The sequence below is a fragment of the Microplitis mediator genome, chromosome 2, assembly GCF_029852145.1.
Source record: "Microplitis mediator isolate UGA2020A chromosome 2, iyMicMedi2.1, whole genome shotgun sequence".
NCBI lineage: Eukaryota > Metazoa > Arthropoda > Insecta > Hymenoptera > Braconidae > Microplitis > Microplitis mediator.
The window spans coordinates 14376106-14399537 of record NC_079970.1 but is presented as its reverse complement, the minus strand read 5'-3'; the positions used below and the strand labels follow the sequence as shown (position 1 = coordinate 14399537).

Sequence of the window (23432 nt, the reverse complement as noted above, 5' to 3'; positions counted from 1 at the left end):
TTACGTAAGATTATGATGTAAAACTAATGACGTATGCATGATGTAAATGTGATGTCTGTGTGACCTTCTATGACGTCAATATGACATATGGGTGATGTCAAAATTATCAATTCGGAAAAAATATTTTGAAAAAGAAAAAAATAAAATGAAATACCGAATTTTTGATTTGATTATTACCGCGCGAACGCATTGTGAATTCTGAAACAAGATTAGATAACGTTAAATGATGAAAAAATCCTGGGCGTCTGCTGGGTTCGAACACGGCTCCTCTTGGCTGGTAGTCCTGAACGTTGCTCACTGGTCCACATCACGAGAGTTCAAATCTCGTGCTTAATTGATGTATTTAGAGTGAAATGCCGGAAAAGACATAGTTAATAAGTTTTCGTGATGGATTTTTACAAAATTTAAAAAACTCCATGAACTTATATGAAATTTTATAGAAGCAATATTTGTCGACCTCGATGATAATTGTATAAAATTTCATTAAGTTTCATCAAATTTTTTAATTTTTTGTTGTGATGTGAAATTTAAAAAATCTTAAATAAAATTTTGCGAAACATTAAATAATTTCACAAAATCGTATGAAATTCAATCGATTGAAAAATTGTGATACTAAACTTTAAAATCATAACAGCAAAAGAGTTCAAACTGTCGTTACATTTTCTTTGTCATCCTAAATGATATTTTCGATATATCATTTAAAAAAATAAAGTTAATTTTTTTATGCTCACGCTAATGTTTTAATCTAAAACGTCTGAATGATCTATTATCGAGTTTATCGATAACTTTGACCCCAAAAATGTTCGACGTTTAGTTGTTATTTTTACACATTTACACAGAAAAAAAGAATTTCTTGGCGCAAGAAATATGTTGTATTATGAATTGAAGACAAAAATTTTTCTTGGCTCAAGAATTTTTTTCTCGCCTAAAAAATTTTTTTCTTGTTCCGAGAAAATTTTTTCTTACCCCAAGAAAAGTTTTGTTTTCACTTTATAATACAGAAAAATTTCTTGGGTCAAGTAAAAATTTTTTGCGCCAAGAAATCCTTTTTTTCTGTGTACACATGTTTGAAAATTCATTCTATGATTGTTTTATTTCAATAAATAGATGATAAAAACTATGACTCGGACATTACATCAGCATTGCGTAAAATACTGACTTGTCACTGATGTAAAGATATGATTTAAGAGTGACATCCACATTACGTATAACCGTGACTTTGCTACTGACATAAATGTATGATTTTAAAATTACGTCATTATGATATACGGATAATGACTTTATTACTACATAACAATGTAATGTAGATTCTATGTCAAACGTACGTAATACGTAAGTCATAACTGTGACATAGTACAAGAGTCATGCTTACATCAATATGATGTCACAAGCTTTACATCATATTAAAGTCATGTAGAACGTCAGATTGACATCAAATTTACATCAGATGTCGTGACATTGCTATGACCTACGTATGACGTCAAAATAAGGTCATGTGTTCACTGGGTTGTTTATTTTCTATAAAATTATTTGTACGTTTTGATTCGGTAACTTTAACTACAAAATGTAGTCGAATCGCGCGATGAGTTCGCCTACAGGGGTGTAGGGGAATATCATTCCAAGAATTCCTATACTCCCACTTCTGCTCAGCAATCGAACGCCGTAACTCACGATTCCCCTACTTTGCAAGCGTGTGAGTGTGTACATGATTATTTTCAAAGTCATAGAGGGGGGATCCCAGATCATAATATCTAGCCTTAATCTAGCCTCATCGAACCCAAGTAAGCCTCAATCCAGCCTCACTGAGTAAAAAAAAGCATTTTGAGCCTCAGATAATGTTCACAGAGCCTCAATGAGCCTCAAATGGTGCTCAAAGAGCCTCAAATAATACTAATCAAATTTAAATCACATAGTCGAGACTAGGTTCATTTGAGGTTCATCGAGACTTATTGAGGATCTTTGAGCATCATTTGAGGCTCATTGAGGCTCTGTGAGCATTATCTGAGGCTCAAAATGCTTTTTTTACTCAGTGAGGCTGGATTGAGGCTAGATATTATGACTCGAGATGTCTTCCAAGAAATTTAAGTCGGCGGACTCATAACGAGCGGACTTATAACGCGATTCGACTGTACACAGTAAAAAATATTGTATAAAATCAACACAGTTTGTGTGTTAAAAACGGTTGACACGAAATTTGTGTTGAAATTTCGACACAAACTGTGTAACCCCTTTTTAACACAAAGATTATGTTGAAATATCGTCACAAGAGGGCGCAAAGAATTCCACAGTAACACAAAATGTTTTAATAAAGAGTGTATCACACATTTCTTATGCTACAAAATAAAGTGACACAAACTTTGTGTTAGTTTAACACACTACAATTTTTAACACAAACCGTTTTCGACACAAATACACAATATTTTTTACTGTGTACTTCAACTTTTTTGGTTTTTTAGATATCAACGTTTTGATACTAGGAAACTATTTTGACTATTTTTTACGATGAGATCCGAAAGTGTGTGTATGAGTATGTGTTTGTATATACGTCGAACGTTTGTCAGGCAATTCATCTAGAACGAGTGAACTAATGTACAAGTACTTGGCGGTAGTCAAAAATATGCATCGAGACTTAGATTTAACGAAAAATTTAATGAGTAAAATTAAAATTAAGAATTAACTGTAATTTAATTAACTACTGTGAGAAATAGTACCTGAATTAAAATAAAGAGAAATTCATGTGATTGAGTAGAGTTGGGGGAAGGTGACATTAGTGATGCTGAAGTTAGTGAAAAAAATAAATTGAAAGAAGGAATTAAAGAATTATGAGGCAAGGTTAATAAGAGGAAATAATCAATTAATTAATAATAATCTCTTTCGATAAAAATTTTAATTAAGTAAATTATTTACTAACAAAATTGTGGCGGGAAAATTTGTCGCTGACAAGATGCCGTCTCGTTTTAAATTCAATGTGTGTGAATGTGTGTGTATAATCAATTAAATAATGGCGGGAAAATTATTGTTTTAAATCTTAGAAATGCCAAAAGGTAGTTGACTAAATAAAAGTAGTTTATAAAGGAGTGTGTGCGTGTGTGACGTTACCAAAGGTAGTTGGATTAGTTAAGGTTCAAATTGTTAAGTAAAATAGTCAAAGGTAGTTGACAAATAAAATAAAGGTTTATATAGATATAAAATAATGCGGGTGATATAAAATAATAATAAGGTTATAAAACATAAGGTTTAAAAGGCTTATAATTAAAAGGTTAAGAGGTTTATAAAATATATAAAAGTTTTAAGGTTTATAAGAGATAAAAAGGTTTATAAGATAAAAGGTTTATAAGATAAAAACCTTTATAAGGTATAAAATTATAAGGCTGATTAAATAAAAAGGTTCAAGTGTTAAATTAAATCGATAATAATTTATTTATAAATTATCCTTCCTCTTCCTACTCTTACACTGTAAAAAGAGCGGTGTTAAAAATGGACTCGTTTTAACTCCGCCCGGTGTAAAAATGAAATTACACCGGTGTAGGAGGAGTAATATACCAGTGTTAAAAATACCGGTGTTAAAGCGGGGTAACCGGCGTAAAAGCGGAGTAAAACCGGTGTAAAAGCGGGGTAACAGGTGTAAAAGTGGAGTAATGCCGGTGTAAAAGCAGGGTAAATTGCGCCCGCTTGGAGTATTAACTTTAAAGATTATAAAACACAAAAAATGTCAGTTCTTTATGAAAATTAATCAAAAATATCATTTATTAACAAGTATAGTGATCGAGTAAGTAAAAATATTCACAAAGTAAAATATTTTAACACCGGTAAACAATATCTACACCGGCGGCGGCGTTATGTTAACACCGGTCTAGAATATTTACACCGGTGGCGGCGTTATTTTAATACCGGTACAAAATGTTTACACCGGTGGCGGCGTTATTTTCACGCCGCTTTCGGGGGTAAATTTAACAAAAATTAGCCCTGTTATAAAAGTTTGGATCGAATAAAAAAATCTAGAAAAAATGGTTTTCATTCCGGATAACTTCTGTATTTCTCATTATAATCTAATTCCATCAGTTATGTTTTGTTGTGAATGAAATAATCTGTAAATTTTCCAACTATTTTATATTTTCAAAGTAATTCGTTTATAGCTTTTGATGTTTCAAACGTACCTGTACGCCTTATAAATATAACTGGTCTCGTCATCACGATAGCGTCTACAATTGTTACTGTAGGTTCTTGACATCAACTTCCCATGAATGAGCCAATGGCTACTTTGACAGGAAAAACGAGAACTATAACTTCTAAACTATCTCGTGAGGAAAGAAAAGTTTCACTTTTCTGTTAGTGATCTTCTTTCACCTAACACCACAGTAAATGCCAATTGGCAATCAGATATACTCTACACAATTACAAAAGTTGTCCAAAATTATCAAGCAAAAACGTCATAAATTTCGCGAAATTTTACTTCTTCACGATAACACTCTACTTTACTTAGCAAAGACGATAACAAAAAACTATGTCAAATTTAGAATGAGAAATACTACCACACTCACCATACTCACTGGACTTGGCTTGGTAAGATTATCATTTGTCTATGCTTTGAAAAACTATTTACGTAATAAACAAATCGATAAGCAAACAGATCTTCAAAATACTCTTAAAGACTTTTTCAACTCAATACCTGAAAGACTTTCAGGAGGCTACTCAGAAAAAAGAAAAATCGATACTACATCTGAGCATTTATTACATTTTGAAATAGTTACGCATCGTTTCGCAAATGAAACTGTAAAAGTTACAGCATTTCACCGCTAAATCTTGCTGCTTAAATTGCAATATCTTTATTACTACACGGAAAAAAAATAATCGTGAATGCAACATGATGCAGTCTTGGTAAATAAACATGATGAAATCATGTTGCATTCACATGATTTGTCACGTTTCGGTTACATGATAGTCATGTTGCGGTAACATGAGAAAATCATGTTGCATTCACATGATTTGTCATGTTTCGGCTACATGATAGTCATGTTGCGGTAACATGAGAAAATCATGTTGCATTCACATGATTTGTCATGTTTTGGCTACATGATAGTCATGTTGCGGTAACATGAGAAAATCATGTGGCATTCACATGATAATCATGTTTCGGCTACATGAGAATCATGTTGCGGTAACATGAGAAAATCATGTGAATGCAACATGATTTGTCATGTTTCGGCTACATGACAATATGTGGCAGCAACATGATTATCATGTAGCCGAAACATGACAGATCATGTGAATGCAACATGATTTTCTCATGTTACCGCAACATGATTATCATGTAGCCGAAACATGATTATCATGTGAATGCCACATGATTTTCTCATGTTACCGCAACATGATTATCATGTAGCCAAAACATGACAAATCATGTGAATGCAACATGATTTTTTCATGTTACCGCAACATGATTATCATGTAGCCGAAACATGACAAATCATGTGAATGAAACATGATTTCATCATGTTTATTTACCAAGACTGCATCATGTTGCATTCACGATTAATTTTTTTCCGTGTACATAAAATAAAATAGATTACAGTATGGATTGCAACTTCTATAATTTTGAATTCGATGAACTCGTTTTTACAGTGTGTACTGCAATTATTCCTGTTTTTATTTTCCCGTGAGACATTCAAAGTTACTTAGGAGACTATATTGTAAATTAATCTTATTATAATAAAATGTTATGTTTACGTAAAGAAGGTGTCTTTGTGTGGCAAGATTTTTTTACTATCCTAATATTTTTTATATCAAAAATTAAAATTTGTTCGTTGAATCTCCATTTTCTTTTAATTTTTCATGAATTTATGAAATCAGTATTCCGCCTTGCTTTGATTTTCTTTAAACGCAGTAGAGTTAAAAAACTGACCTGGTAAATGGCAACACTCTCGAGTAGTTCCCACCTAATTCGCAAGGTAAGACAACTTTCGCCTGAGGTTTTATGACAATCTCCAATGGGGGTAGTCTCGATGTGTTTTTTATCACAAGAGGAAAGTTGGACGACGTTGACGTTGAAGCGACAAACCACGTCTGATCATCGGGAGCTAGTAATGCCGCCGGCTGTGCTACATTGTCAGGAATAGGAATGGATGTTGCAGATGTGATTATGGTGGTTGTGCTAGTTGTACTAGTCGTAGTTCTTCTGCCTCGCCGACCTCCTTCTTGCCTATCTCGAAGAGCAAATACTGCCTCATTTATAGATCCACCTGTAACAATGTACAAGCCAGAGATGTTTACATAAAATAAGTTGTGATATTAAATGTATTATTTCATTTTAAGATGTAATAAAAAATGTTAAAAATAATGTAGACATTATCATCGAAAATAACTTTGACAAAATTAGATTTTAATAAGATAATAAATTACCAATAAAAATTTTATTTTCAACTCAATAAAATAAATTGACGTGTAATGTGATCTGTGAACATGATGATTGGGTTAATCGAATCAGTAAAGTTTCAAGGGACGAATAAAATTAAGCAGACTCTTTGGTGAAGTTCTCATGGATTCGGATCATCTCCTCACCAGTCCCGTGGGTTCTCTTAGTTAATGCTGATAAATATATTCCCTGAGCCAAGGCCTGATCTGATTATCGTGCTACTGGAATTCGATAAAGTATCTGGTAAACTGTAGATAGAGTCTGGTGCCTTGCCTTTTCCACTTTATGTTGTAGCCTAGTCTCGTACGGATGGCATCGCTTCGTTGCTTCGTATACCTAAAACTGCCTATCTTGTTCACTCGAGTAAGTCTCGACAGAAAACTAATTAGGTCTTCAATGAGCCGCAAATAGAGCCAACTATAGTTCATGTACCTAGGCATATCTATATAATAACTATAGTGTTTAAAGAATATATTTTAAAGCGGTCTTGCTTTTATCGCATCACTACGAGTTGCAAAAAAATCACTATAACGTTTTTTTTCCTTGAAAAATAAAATGTCGTAAAAGCTTAATCCTTTATTTGCATTAGCAGATCCTCTTACCATAGTATTTACATAAAATCCAAAATTTTATGAATCACTCAAGTGGAAAAAGCCCATTAGCAAATAGTAAATGAATTATTCAATTATTTCTGTAAGTCAGTATATTGATCACAATAAAAAAATTGTATTTCATCAATTTACATTTGTAACTTTTCGTTCAGGTTTGAGTTGCAAGTATTGACAAACCATTATAAAGTTAAAAAACCTTTCTGATCAACCAATTTAACTTGCTTAAAAGGCATTAATAATTTTTGTCTTTTTTCGACTTCCTTCTATGAAAATCAACGACTTTCGAAAAATTCGAGGTTATTGCTTTCACCCCGATTTTCGAAAATTGAACTTCCATTGGATGTTAGTGTTTTGAGGTCCCGGTAACTTATTCTGACCGTTTTCAGAGTGATATTCAAGTGTCTGTATGTGTAAACGCGCGGGTGCTCGTGCGTGTATGTATGTCTGCCTGTCTGTGTTTGTGTGTGAGCTTTTTATAACTTTTTAATGAATGAATCGATTTGAATAGCTCCTATAGCAAACCTATGGCAAAGAGATATAGTGACGAAAAAATATCAAAATAATGTTTCTTTTCCAATATAATCGAAATTATTATGATCGATACAAGTATTATATCAACGTTAGAGGCATTATATCAAAATCGGTTAATTCGTTCAAGAGATATCGATGACAAAAAATTTTGGAATCAACAATTCACCTCATTTTCTCTGGATAATGTTATTTACCGAATGTTTTGAAAACTATACTTAATCTTTGCTTTTACAGTCTTTTTTTGTCGCGGTGAAATTCACTGTATTCAGTTTGTTAGTTTCGGTAATATCGTCAATGAAACATTCAAAAATTTACTCAGTCCTAAATTTTTCTTGGATATTTTATAATTCGATGGTCTGAATATCGTTAACAAAAATTTAAGAGCTGCATAATTTTTTTAATATTTTCGACTTTTTGAACTTCCGCAGATGAAAGGAAGATATGTTTTTCAGAGTTAGGAGAGATCAATGTACTAATGAGAATGTTTTCGAATTTTTGGGGCTGGCCTGCAGGGTCAACCGGTTTTCAGATTTTTTTTTTAAGTCTCCGAGTTGATTAGATTTTGTGATTAATTAAAATATTAGTTCTCGTCCAGAATGTAACAAAACTATTATAGACGAGTGCTGTCAATTTCAGTCTATAAGATACCCCGTTAAGTAAAATACGTTCGATAATTGGTTAGCATGCATAACAAATACCAGGATCACGATTATTTGGAAAAACACAGTTAAATCAATTTAAACAATCATTAAATTGCTGATTAGTACCGTAAACAGATCAATTCAGGTAGATTATTGAACTATGAATCTAATCACCCAATGAGTCAAAAAATTGGGATGGTTAAATGCTTTTTAAAAAGAGCGTACAGTTTAAGTCATCAGGATTTTCATGAAAAAAAACAAAACATTATTATTGATCTTTTGATTAATAATAATTATCCGAGAAAACTGTTAGACAAAGTGTTCAATAATTATTGTCCTATATATGAATAGAAACATAAGAGATCACAATCGGTTTGTTGAGTATTGCAGGTTTCCTTTTATTAAGGAGATTGCGTTTAAGATTGATAAGCTTGCAAGTGAGCGGTATGGCAAATTAGCCTTCTATAATTTAAAAACTGGTAAATCGGTTTATACAAGGTTAAAAGACAGGATTCCAGTGTTGGATCGGTCAAACGTGATCTACAAAATACCATGCACCTGTGGAAAGTCCTACATTGGACAAACGAAACGAGTTAAAAGACAGGATCAGACAACATTGGTATGACTGCAAGAACACCAACATCCTGAATGAAAATAAGACAGAACTTATCACTCATCACTTCGACAGTGAATCGAACTTTCAGCACATGCTTGAAAGGCTTGTTTTATTTAATTTAATAACACCGGCACACAAAAAAAAATAAGTTCTCTGTACTTTTGACGGGACCGATTTATTCCCATGTATTTTGACCCGCTGAATCTGAATCCGAGGTCCGTTTAACCCGTACACCCTCAGATTTTTAGAAAACTTTAAAAAACCTCAAAAATACACAAAAATCGACCGTTTTTTAAATTTATAAATTTTTTTAACCCTAACTAAGCATGATTTTTATGTATTTCGGTCCTCCACATACTAACCTGAAGTTTATTTAAAACATTAGCCATTTAAAGTCTGAGTAAATTCCAAAAAACCCCAAAAAATTGCAAAAAAGCAAAAAGATTCTTAGTATTGTGATGAAAAAAATTTTTTGAAGCATATTAAAATTTTTTTATGTTTTAGGCCAAAATATTTTTTATATATATATCACAGATCGAACAATATGATTTCTTTTATTTATTTCGATTTAAAAATTGATTTTTGTTATACCAAATTTTATTTTTTTCGATTTTTTGGGAATTTTTGCCATTTATTTAAAATTTTAGAGATATCTGAGCCATGGATGTTTGAGAATTATATGTGACAGATAAACATACATGAAAATAATTATTTATTTAGCTCTATAAAATTTTTTCATCACAATACTAAGAATTTTTTTGCTTTTTTGCAATTTTTTGGGGTTTTTTGGAATTTACTCAGACTTTAAATGGCTAATGTTTTAAATAAACTTCAGGTTAGTATGTGGAGGACCGAAATACATAAAAATCATGCTTAGTTAGGGTTAAAAAAATTTATAAATTTAAAAAACGGTCGATTTTTGTGTATTTTTGAGGTTTTTTAAAGTTTTCTAAAAATCTGAGGGTGTACGGGTTAAACGGACCTCGGATTCGGATTCAGCGGGTCAAAATACATGGGAATAAATCGGTCCCGTCAAAAGTACAGAGAACTTATTTTTTTTTGTGTGCCGGTGTAATCGTTTGATATAAAAATATAAATATTGTTGTGGTTATCAAATTACCAATTGGTAATCCCAATGGAAATTATATTAACAAAAGATCGTGTATCTATTTACATTAATTAGACGATCGTTTAGACATTGTTAAGGTTAGTTAATTTTATAAACGTTATTGTTCATCTGTCATGTTCATTAGATTTACATATGTTGTTAATTATTATATTATTTTCCAGAGCTTGATAAAGTCTTAAGAATAAAGACGAAACGTTAAAGCAATTCAGTGATTGTTTTAATTGATTTAACTGTGTTTTTTTAAATACCCGTGATCCTGATATTTGTTATTTATTCATCTGGAATTGAACCGTGTTAGCATACATGTTTTAAAGCAAATACATTTCGAGTGATGTCCAAAAGTGATTGGAATTCGTAAAACTGTGCTCAAAAGTGAATTTTTTAGTTCAGCCAACTACTACGACAAAGTGCTACTCCACTTTTCCTACACAATGTTAGAATATTCATCTTTATATGCATGAGCTGAAAAACATGTTCCTTACAATATGTTTGAGGGTTGACCTGCAAAATCATCTCTTTTTTTACTTTGATTTTTGCTTCTGTATGCAACTATCTGTTGAATGTTTTTTTTTATTTTGCAGAAATGTCGTTCAATGTAAATATTTTCTATAATGTAAACATCGTATACTATACATACGTGTGTATTTAATTGAGAATGCGATTGAAACTGGTATTCCTGTGATACAACTGCAACAGGAATCTCTGACAAAGATAAAACAAGCTTGAGAACTCAAATAATTTTAGTTAGGAATCGCCGTAACGTTAGCATCAATCTTCACCATTAATCTCTAGTGAGAGACTACTCTCAAAGCCGATATATACAGTACTACAGTGTACACTGTGCAAAGGGCTATGCACGACAGAAAGTTTACAGAGCCTCATTGAAGCCTGTCGTTTACTTGCTTAAACAAATACACCCGAATGTTCACAAATAAATATACCTTAGGTTGACCGTACACATCTAACAGCAGGGAATACGATTATACCTGCTAACATCAAAATTTTATCATTAATTCTATTTCTCAGTGTAAGATTTTCACATTAAACATTTCTCTAACAATTTCTTCAATGTTGTTAATTATATTCGGTCAAAACAAATTGCATCTGATGTTAAAACCATACACCAAATATGAGATTCCATTTTTAGGTATATCAAAAAGTATTAATAAATACTCTTTGTATGCACAGGTATATTAGATTATTTTATGGAAGTTTATAATTTTGATTTTCGTCTTTAAAAAAATGATTACTTTATTTTCTCAAAATATAGTTTATCCTTATTTTCATCACCATGACCACTATTATGATTATTATTATTATGTTTTTTTGTTAAATGCTCAGGGGGTTATCCCCGGTAGTCCGACTTTACCGAGGGTCCACCTGAGCGCCAAATTATTACTGCTGCGATGCTTCATCAACAAGATGATCAGCATGTTATTATTATTATTATTATTTTATTATTTTTTTTTTCAGGAAGTACAATTTACAGATTTTCTATGATAGTATTTGAGAATAATGTACGTTAAATCAATATTTTAAATGTGTAAGTCAACTTTTCATTATTCAACACTAATAAAATGTAATCTTATCATATTTAGTGACTTGAATTTAATACCAAACGTGTGTTAAATAAACATTAAACTTAAGTCAAGATAATTAATTAATAGTGTTGATTTTCTAACCAAATATTTGTGTTATCATTTAACACGTGGTATTTTGATAAAACTACATTTGAAAAATGTAGATTTAACATACTTTTTAAGTTAAATTTAACACAATAAGATTGTAAAGCTTACACAAAAAACATTGTTAAATTTACAAGATTTTTGTCTTGATCTATTCAACAGTAAACCTGTGTTATTGTTTGACACAAGTATGTGCTAAATTAACACAAAAAATTGAGTGGACCGGTTGGGACATGTGATTTGTGTTAAATTTAACACAAATTTTTCAACTGTGTACTTTGCGTCAAAACTTTTCTGCCCTAAGTAGAGTACATGTAAGAAGATTATTCGATCACAGCTATTGTAGAGTGCCATTTGATATTCATTATTCTTTGTCATAACAGTGGTGTATCAATACAACATTATTTGTAGATATTATTGATTAAACAGCAAATGTTTGTGTTAAGAGCTTTACATTATTTTCAAATTCAATTATTCCATAAATAATCACAAAGTATTCATACTTTAATTACATACAAGCTGTACAGATAGTACTAACAAAAAATATCATACTGCTGTCTGTTGGAATCTATTGGGATCTATATCATCCAGTAATGACGATATGTTTACATTCTTTTACAGAATATATTTTCATAGAGCTTTCAGTATTGCTTTGTTATTCCTATTACTGTGTTGCAGTAATTATAGTAGTAAATGTAAAAATAGTGGGTGTTAAAAAGCATTTCAGTAAAAGGGAATATAAAAAAAAAAGAAAAAGAACGTGGAACAGAAATCCAGCCAACGTGGTTTTCCGTCAAAAGCGATATCACTAGTGTACATTTTAGCTTGACTGCCGATAGATAGATACTGTAGGTTCTTACTATTGGCCGTAGGCCACATCATCCGTAATATATCAACTTGAAAATCGCAAATCATACGTAGGCTTCAGAGAGCATAGAAGGATAGGTTTTATTGAGCGATCACTGAAAATACGCTGCTGAGTTTTAGCAGTATTCTCATTGTCCTAAGTTTTTTGATATTACGCCAAAACTGTGAGACATCGTGCCAACACACTTTTCAATTCAAAAAGTCTTACGCCTCTCTTAAAATTTTTATCGTTACTAAAAATAATTTTTTTTTCTAAAGTTTAAGTGATTGTTAAGAACAGTTCTATAATAAACTTTTGAGTAACGATCAGCGTAACTATCTTTTATAGTAATTTGGAATAATAATATATGGGTTTAGTATACTAGGTCAAGCAAAAGCTACAGTTACTACAACTCTTGTTACGAAAGCATTTTCTTTTCACTTAAAACTTCTTCGTAAATAGAAGTTAGGTTGAAGTTGAATTCTTAACATAGTGAATATTTTATTCAGTCGTTTAATAAAATAGAAAAATTATATTTTGAAATAAGACGAAAGGGAAAAAAATAAAATACAATAAAATAAAAAAAACCGTTTGATTAAAGACAACCAACAAAGACTTTTGTTAGTGTTGATAACTTTATGTCGGTAGTATGTTGGCTATTGTGAAGAAGTGTAGAAAAAAATCAACAAGCTACCAACAATTGTTTTCTCTTTTAGTCGGGGTATAACTTTCTTCCCTTTTTCTTTCCGCTCTCTAACCATGACCTGGCTTGTTCGAGCGACTGTTATTAACGAAGACCCAACAACGAGTACGCTAGCTTGAGTATACGTGCTTCGTATTTTGAATAGTTACAGCACTCATCGTTCGTCACTATGCAATTATCGTCGATGGTGATGCCATTGAAAACGGTTGTCCAATTAATTTGAGAAATTCATTGGTTTTATAGGAAAACGATTGTATCGATTAGTTTCTTTTATGCGATTTTTTCTGATACTGTTTGTTATTTTTCTATACACTCAGGTGATTAGCAACTACAATTCATATATTCTATTAGGAGTAGTTTTCTTATTGAATTTTTCAATGAATAATTGCTAATGGGCATGCACAATACATTATCAATGCGGATTGATAGAATACAAAATCTTTAGTTCCTGAGCTTATCAAAACTTGCTGACGCTTATATGTTCTCGTAAATGCAACTAGGTTGATATTATATACAATGACATTTCTATGAAAGTTTATCAATCAAGTGACTTGGTTTATGTTGACATCACTCAAATACCATTCTCCTGACATTTTCGACAGCTAAATCTTCACCTAGAATTCGAATTGTTGTGTAGGTAATTTAATATAGATATTTTAATTTCCGCATGTTCTATTTTTATTGTGTCATTGAAATCGATGTCAATGATACTAACGAATTTAAACTGGCAAAACTTTATATAAATTGGATAAGGATTATTAAATAAGAAGTATAATCTGTTATTCTCATGAATAAATTAACTAACTTTATAAATTCTCTATTATCAGAATTATTCCTTACGAGTTAGTTTCGCCATTTAAGTTTGTTGATGAGAAAGAGGCCACTAACTTTTCAAGTGCAAGACCACTTGAATGAAAGACTGTAGCAACTCTTAAAAGATGGAATGAGTAATTACCTCAATTCTGTTTTAGATATAATCAGTAAGTTATGACAATTAACTGAAGACCGATTCAATCAGTCAGGAACTAATGATTCACTCAATTAATACGCCGATAAAAGCTTAACGAACTTATTTTATTGAAAAATATAGAATTTTGATAAATTAATTAAGTACAAGAACAGATATTTACGGTAACAAATCATTCCCATCATATTATGACAATCGCTCCCATACTACTATAGTAAATTCTACCGGATGTATTGTGCTAATCATTATTATAATTCAATACCTATGTGATCTAGGAACTGTTACCGTAATGAAAGAAATTGATCCAATAATGTACACTTTTCACCAAAATTATGAGGATATATCGCATAATTTTAAGTATAACTATTTCTATAATGGTATGGAGTAAATTTCATATACTTACTAGGAACAGTTATCAAAATTTTCTCACCTTACAATAAATTTTTTCATTGAATTGATTGGTGTTTTTATATTAATGTTTCAAAGAATGTAGGGACTGTCGTTATTCATATATTATCAATGTATATTAGTGAGTAAATTGCCTCTATTTCCTTGCTGTGAAGAACCGATCAGGTGTCGAAGAATTCGGGTGTCATACTTTTCTCGTATATCTATTAGGAGATGTCTATCGCATGTACGTGATGTTTTGATATTTATTTCAATGTATTTTGTTCTATAAATTATGTATATTTGCATTGTTTAAGTAATCCTATAATTAATAAGTAAGCTCGACATGCACTTCATATTTTTTTATCATAAGAGACATGAACCATTTGATAAGATTTCAGTATAGTTCTATATCATATCTTCAGATCATTAAGTCCGAATTATGAAACTGCACCAGATGAATTAACAATACAAAATATGGTTTTAATTATTGAAATTGAGGAAAATCACTAACAAATATGTATTTTTGTAAAATCACTTATAATAATTATAAGCAACCGATTTGATTGTTTTATGTTATTATTATTCATTTGCATGTAAATTATATGAAAAATATAATACATTGTGGAACTAAAATTATCTAATTCTCTCTGGAATATAGATCATTCTATCTAGACGAATAACGTGACCAGGAAACAAATACTCAATAAGCTCGACAGATCTGCCAGTCTCGTTGTCATTCTCTCAAGTTCGGTACAAGAGTTATCCTGTTCACAAGAACTTGTATTAGTTTTGGCTTCTAGTTCGATAGGGAACTTTGACAGGTTTCTGCGTTAAACAAGCTCCAGTACAGCCGCGTCATTAGAAGAAGACCAAGACATTCGAAGTGCATCACGATAAACTGGGTTCCATTGGATAGATCTTAGAAGTTTCATTATCGGCCTCCTTCCGTGTCAATGAGTTTTATCTATAGCTTCTAGCTTTAAGTCTGTCAGGAAGATCGGTTGATACGTGACCTCGTGGGAAATGCTCCGAATTCGAACTATTCAAATGAAATAAAAAACTTTAATGATATTTCAATTCGATTAAAATTTACAATATAATATATGTTATTTAAAAAAGTCAACAACAATTATGAATTTTCACTTATTATAGATATATTATTTATTGGCAATAAATGTTATATAATCATGATTATAATTCAATGCATGGCAGATTTAATATCGTATTTATTCAAAATGCAATTAATTCATATGATTTATCAGAGTTTTACACTTGCGACACACTGGATGGTTACAAAGTTGTAACCGTTTTCAGGCACGCTTATGGGATTTGACTGGATGATAGTGTTACCTCCATCCTATCCCAAGAGAGAAAGAGAGGTACCTTTACACTCTGACCGTCCAATAAAATGAATGACACACGAATCGTACTGGACTACGAGTATTACAAGCGATATTTAACGTTTTCCGATACGCGACGCATTTTCCTGGATTCTATATATCCTCTTAATATCTTTTTTTCATTTTGTCATTTACTATTTTTAGACTTTTGGAAAATAAACTATGCTTCTTGATTACTGCTGCAGCTTTAGCTGATACAATTAGGAAGTCTATATATTTTATCTTGCTTTAATTAATTACTATAAATTAACGTATATTTAAGTTATGTTGATGCTAAAATATGTTAATTAACTTAATTATGATAAGTAGACAGTTTTCATAGGTAAATCATAAATCTTATAATTAATGATATTTTGAGTAAAATTAGAACTTTTGAATCCTGATAAATATGTCAAAAACTATTATCTAAGCATACAAATCAACTTTTGTAGAATTCATTAAGACATCGTAGTTTAATAAGAAGCAGTGGATCAATAACGTCACTAAACAATAAACTTAAATCTCGACGAGACTTGGTTAAGCAAAAGCAAAACGTAAAGTACAGCAAGAAGGAGCAGGGGGCAAGGTGTTGAATTAAAGTTAAAGTCAATTAGTCTTGCATTAGCTGTAAGTAGACATGACATAGAGGTAAAAGAGCCATCGGCCAAAGTTCCAAAAGCTTTTAGTTTCCATTAAATACTTATGTGAGTGACATATTGCTGTATGTAGATGAAAGATATTAAATTGATGAGTTTTTTCAGTATTTGAATATAAATGCTATTATTTAATAAAAAGTGAATGGATTTATGGTATATGAGAATCCGAAAAAAAAAAAAAAAATGATACAAAAGAATTAGAAATGAAATTATTAATAAGTTATATTAATGAGACAGTTTAAAGTATCATTTTGGCGGGTTTTGTTATTTGGTAACGAGCAAGAAAAATGTGGTGATTTTTTATTTGAAGAGTCATCTCAGAAGTACTTATACGAAGCGAAATAAATTGCGACTTTGAACTCGTTCACAAACCGTTGAGGTCAACTATGTAGCGGAATGAATAAGGCGTATAGACGGAAATTGTAATAGAATCACGTGGTACGATAGAGGAAAATAAAAAAAATACTGAAAAAAAAGAGAAAACTACGTTAAGATATACTATGAATAAAATATAATGAATAAAGAGCGATGACAAGGAAAAATTTAATAACAATTTCTTAAATGAGAATTAGACGGTTGAATCGTTGGTTCCAACACGTCTCTGGATGGTTTGAATAGAGCTGTGGCTTTATTTAATATTAGCCCGGTTTCCGGGTTAAATTGTTGGGTAGAACCGCGTTAAAATTTGCATCTTAATCGGAACCCTATTACGGTAACATCGTAACGTTGTTGCAACGGTTGCCGAGGATAGAAACGTGCGAAATGTTGGATAATATAAAAGCCATTGGATTCAACGGCTAAACCGCTCGGCAAGGTAGATGGACGCGTTAAAGGGACAGAGGGAATTTATAGAACGAGACATCTCGATCCGAGCGACCGGATAATCGAACCGATTCATCACTGAATAGGCTTTGCTGATTGATTCCCATTGTTGTCAGACGATCACTCATCGCTTCTGCCACGAATCGTTTCCGCTTTTCGAAAGTTTATACCCGGTTTCCGACTCCGATTCCCGATTCGAGTGCACTCGGCAAAGAGTGATCCAATACAACTGACTTTTTCTTCGATTGGTCAAACATATGTTGATTATATTTTTCTTTTGTTTTTCATTCATTTTGTTGTACACTTTTCATATAATCCATTGATGTATTTATTATTTTGTCAGTAAATAATTTTATGGAGATTTCTAGAATCAACGATGAAATTGTTATAGAAAGTTAAAGATAAAAATTTCTTGCAAAGAATATTTTTTTTTTCTTTTGATTAATTTCTTTCTGTCAAGCCTAGATTTTAAATTCTATTGAAATGTTTGGTAAAAAAAAAAAAAAACAAAACATCAAGAAAAATGTAAAAACAATATTGAAGGTCTATTTCGAAAAGTTTTATTTTTCTACCTTAGTTTACATTGTTTTTTACTTACTGCAAAAAAAATCTAGGCTAAGAATAGGAACTATTTGTAATATATTGAATCATTTGCAAAAAAATTGTAACAAAAAAAAATTCTCATGGTATAATCTCATCGAAAAATGAAGTCTCTTGAATATAACTAAATTGATTATATAATTAAAAGTTTAGTATAATTCTGTTTCTTTCTATATTTGTCTTTTGTATCAATGATTTTATAAAATAAATAGGAACAATTAATGTTCCATTTATTATTTTTCTTGAAATTTATAATTTCAATTTCTCTTACTTTTTAAGGTAGTACTATCGATACCACAAGTGTCAAATGTGTGCTTTGTGTAATTTGGCTTCCGCAGTATTTATATTTTTCAACCCCTCGTGAAAGCAAAAGAGATAAAAGTATGATTACAGTAACTCTGTTTCACTCAAAATATAAGATCATGCGCTAAAATCTATTGCGCAAACATCTATTATTCAAGCTATTGGCTTTACATGTTTGTTTACTAAAATAACATGTTGCTTTCTTTAATAATGCAACTGTATCAATAAAAAATATGTCGTATGTTTTGTACTAAAAAAAGTGAATAACACTGGTATCCCCGCCTTCTGATTAACCAAAATGTTGTAAACATTTTTTTCTTTTTGTTGATAGCACTTTCATTGAAATCTGAACGTTACTTTTTGTGAAATAAAATAAACTCTGTGATTTTCCATCAAGATCAATGGTAAAGGCAAACATTTTTTAATGTTAATATCTTTTTTTGTTCTCTGTAGACCTTAAAAAATTCAACTGGTTCATTATCTTATTATAATGTACCAATATGCCAAGTTTCATTTAATTCTGAACGTCAATTCTGAAACTATTAGTACTACCTTAATGTGAATCATTCAATTTTATAAATATTTAATTAACTTTTTATTAAGAACTATGAGAACAATTAAAGCCGGAAAAGAAAATGGATACTTAACGAATATAAATTCGAGTATCAATTACAAATCCAGAAGCTATGGTGACAGTTACTCGACGTTGGAATATTCCCGAGGAGCGATCAATAGTGTCCCAGTGGTTGCAGAGTGATTCAATTACTATTTTACGATGGGAATGTGGCAGCATTAACACACATGTATATATGCAAATACACAGGTATACACACTAAAATAGAAAAAGTTTCATTCCGATCTCACAATCAGGTCACAGTAAACGCGCAGCTTTACTTGTACTAGGGGATGTGAATATCTCACGGGCGATGAATCTTCAAGCAGTAGTACTAAACGAATTACGAGGCGTCCGGGATACCACTCACACCCATTGTACCATTAGAGTCCACTGGAAGCACCCAATACAACCTTTGTATTGTTAGTGCAAACGTAGACTAACTCTGCACGGCAAACTGATGGTTGAAATACATGATTGTCATCGTATTTTTGTTTACATTTCTTCAGTAAGCTGCAACTGATTATAAAATATATAGAATATGTTAAGAATTTGCAAATACTAATTTCAGATACTACAGTATACGATAGATAAAAATGAAATAATAATCCGTCTAGACTAAATTACAGTGTCCGACATAAACTTTATTCATTTCAATAAATCAATTGTTAACGATTAATAAATTTTTCATGATTACTATGATAATTGATCATTTAAATGCACATACATGTAGTTATAAGATTTGATTGGAATTTACTTGGCAAATGATCAAACCTATACACTCAAGTACTGGTACTGTAATCTACGATGTTATATAACTATATACCAAAACTAATAGAAACCAAAATCATGTCCACATTCAATTCACGTTCGATCCTACCTTCAACAAACTCTCGAACTCAGCACAAAACTCGTTAATCATTCTATGTGGAGTTTTAAAGGCATTTTTCTTAAAATTATCTTACTGGAACAATTATTAGGTTGTTATATAGTTAATAATTCATCTATGTTATAATTATTATTGATCAAGTTGTTAAAAAAATTAATTGTGGAACCTAATTGACAATGAAATTCAACACCTTAACTTTAATTCATCTTTTTTTCGATGAGTCACTCGATCGTGTCATGACACGTTCTGGACTATATATGTGATTTCAGTAGACGATAAGCGAAAACGAAAAGAAAAACGGTAAAGAAGTAAAGAAAAAGCAAAAGACCGACGAAAAAAGTATCAGGAAAGAGGAATTTTGCTAAAGAATGCTATAGCTGGTCAACGTGCAGAAATCAGTATAGAAGACAGCTTCCATAAAAGCATGGATTCGGGAAACATGGCAAGAACTTTTTATAAAAGTACAGTAATATCCGCCCGTGAGAAGTTCTGAATGATCACTAACAATCGCTACAACAAATTCTGAAAGTTCTTCCTGCCATAAATATAGTAAACCATAGAAGATAGTACTTGTTAAAATTGAACCTTGTCTATTTATTCACAGAAACACCTAACTTGCTTAATAACAACTTAGGATTCGACAATAAAATACGTTGTGCAATTTTTTGTGTAACGCGTTTTAGAGCCGAAACATATGGTCCTTCGAGCCGGATTAATAAATTCACGGAGTGTCAAAGTGAACTTTAGTGCGTTTACTAATAAAGTAAAAAATAGACAATTCGAGTGAATCAGAAAAGTCGCGATAAGTGAGTGTAATTGTGAAAAAACAAATTTATCATCATCAACCAACCAGAGTTACTTCTGAGGGCTCATCCACGACGTAAATACAGTTGAAATCCAGTTAATCTACTAGCTCATATAAGGTAAATCGTTAGTATATTGTCGCCAGCTCCCATATAACTATTCATACAAATCTTTACCTACCTACCTTTACCTATTAATTACCGTCACGCAATAGCTTACAATGCTATTGACCAAGGAACAAACCGAGCGCTTAACTGAATTGAAACGAAGTCGTGGAACTATTAAACGTCAAATTACCAAGTTTACCAAAACAGTCGATGAATTTGTAGCTGTTGATCCAGCTAAACGCAATTTTGACTATCTGCTTGCGTGTCTAAATAATGTTAATAAAAATTGGGATAAATTTGACAGCATCCAATTTGAGATCGAAGAATTAGAACCGGAAGATACACAAAAGGCTGACGAGATTCAAGATGAATATTGTCGTGTAGTTGCACGGGTTCATAAACTTATAAAGGAAATAGAATCAACGACAGCTCGTACTGTTACTGCATCTGTTACTCATGAACACTCTCCGACACTCACCCCGTCCTCATTTGCTGCCAGTGCAAACGAAATAAAATTACCTGAAATACCGTTACCAGCCTTTGACGGATCGTATGAAGGCTGGTCATCATTCATTGACCTATTTACCGCGACTATAGATGACAATTCTACTATGTCTGATGCTCGCAAACTACAGTACTTGAGATTGGCTGTTCAAGGTAAGGCCCGCCAGATAATTCAATCGTTAGGAACTACTGGTCAGAATTATAAGACGGCCTTAGAACTTCTGAAAAATAAATATGATTGCACCAGAAAAATTATCAGAAGACGTTGGGGCTCACTACGAGATTTGCCGCGGTTGGCAAAGGACATACCAGAAGGCCTCGGCGACCTTGTCGACAACATACGTCAAAATCTACGCGCTTTGGAAAATCTAAAGCAACCGGTTAAGAATTGGGAGACACCACTGATTTACTTGATACAATCCAAAATCAGTTCTGAAACCGCGTGGCAGTGGGAATTTACCCCGAAAGGTACAAACATGCCCCAATACACGGATTTACTGGAATTTTTAGAAAAACGAGCAAGATGCGCTGATAGACTGAAGATCAAGCCACCTACTCAGCCTAACAATAATAACCATCACAGCAATAATAATCATTACAACAAAAATACCGCTCAGAAGTCTGCACACGTCAATGGACAAGGAAAAGAACAAAGACAAACGTTTATTATCAATCAATATGTACCGTGTCCACTATGTAATGAGACTCATAGTGTACGCAAATGTACTTACTCATGAAGCTAGAGACTGCAAATCAAATAACTATTTTAAGTGTAATAAACTTCACCATACCCTCCTACATAAACCTACTGATGAGAATGATAAAGACGCAGGTAACTGGAAGCCAAGACCCAGTACAAAGGCAGCAATAAGGAGTAACAACTACCCAACGCAAGTCAGTCAAGTACCTGAGGCACAGACAAGCCGACCCATGGCTTACGTCATTAACCGACCTACCAGTGTTTTAATAATAACTGCTACACTGCATGTACTGAACCAAAACAAGGAACCTCAGAAATGCCGTACGCTTGCAGACACGTGTTCTACTACTAACTTCATGACCGAACGTCTAGCCTCATTATTAAATCTACCAAAACGCAAGTATGCAGTACCAATCGGCATTCTAGACTCTCTAAACACTACTTCTTAACACATAATTACTGCAACTATCCGTTCATCTGATGGACATTTTAAACGTACACTGCAATTTTTAACCGTACCGCAAATTGCAGGTCTAGTACCCAACCAAACAATTGATCGTGAATCAATGAAAATACCAAGGAATCTAAAACTAGCCGATCCGCACTTCCATAAACCATTAGCAATAGATATGCTTTTAGGCTCAGGTATAAGTTTATCTATTCTGTGCGTCGGTCAAATAAATCTATCTACCTCAACCGAAGATCTTTATCTACAGAAGACCAGGCTAGGATGGGTCGAGGGAAGTCAAGCACCTGCATCAAATTTAAAACAAATAGAACATTGTCACGTTTCTCATGAATTTAATTTGGAAAAATTCTGGGAAATTGAGCAAGACACACCAAACAACGACACGCAGACCTCAGAAGAAATTGAGTGCGAAAAACATTACAAGTCACATGTAACTCGTGACAACAATGGACGCTACGTTGTAGCACTACCGTTCATTGACAAGATCAATTTACTTGGAGAATCAAGGAACTGAGCTATCAAGAGATTTATAAATCTGGAAAGCAAACTATCAAAAAATTCTGAATTGCGAAAGGCTTTCGACGCAACTATTCAAGAGTATATTGACTGGGACTGTTCCGTCGAGAACGGAAGTCCTAAAATGAATTGTCATCATAATAATGTTTAAAATTTAAATATTCAAATCAGTCTCCATCTAGCGGTGCTAACATCCATCTCGTCGCCAACTCAGGTCGCACCGCGAACGCGCGCGCTAAACATAGCGTCGGTTTCTCTGTGCATCTTCGTTGCACTCACGCTTTCAGTATATCTCTGTCGTTCGGGTGTCTGATTTTTCCGTTCCGTCGAAACGACGACCCGGTGTCACCGCGTCTTTTCGTCAGTTGACCACAAGTCTTCATACGGTACACACTTGCTGTGAACATTCTATCCGCTAAATTGCCAAGCCAATATTAAAATTAATAATAATTATTAATTATTTGATTATCAATTACGATTTTGTGCCATCGTGCTAAGATAAGTATTAATTAATACGGTTTCATACTTTTTGATAATT

General features: G+C 32.3%; 1 protein-coding gene across 5 annotated transcripts in view; it reads right to left on the bottom strand.

Annotated features, from left to right (window-relative positions):
* LOC130662889 (hemicentin-2) overlaps positions 1–23432 on the bottom strand; it is a 491796-nt gene that overhangs the window by 183223 nt on the left and 285141 nt on the right. For all 5 annotated transcript variants that reach the window (XM_057461843.1, XM_057461842.1, XM_057461841.1 and 2 more), the window contains one exon: positions 5903–6239. In XM_057461843.1, coding sequence (XP_057317826.1) covers positions 5903–6239 — 337 coding nt within the window. The remainder of the gene's footprint in view (positions 1–5902; positions 6240–23432) is intronic.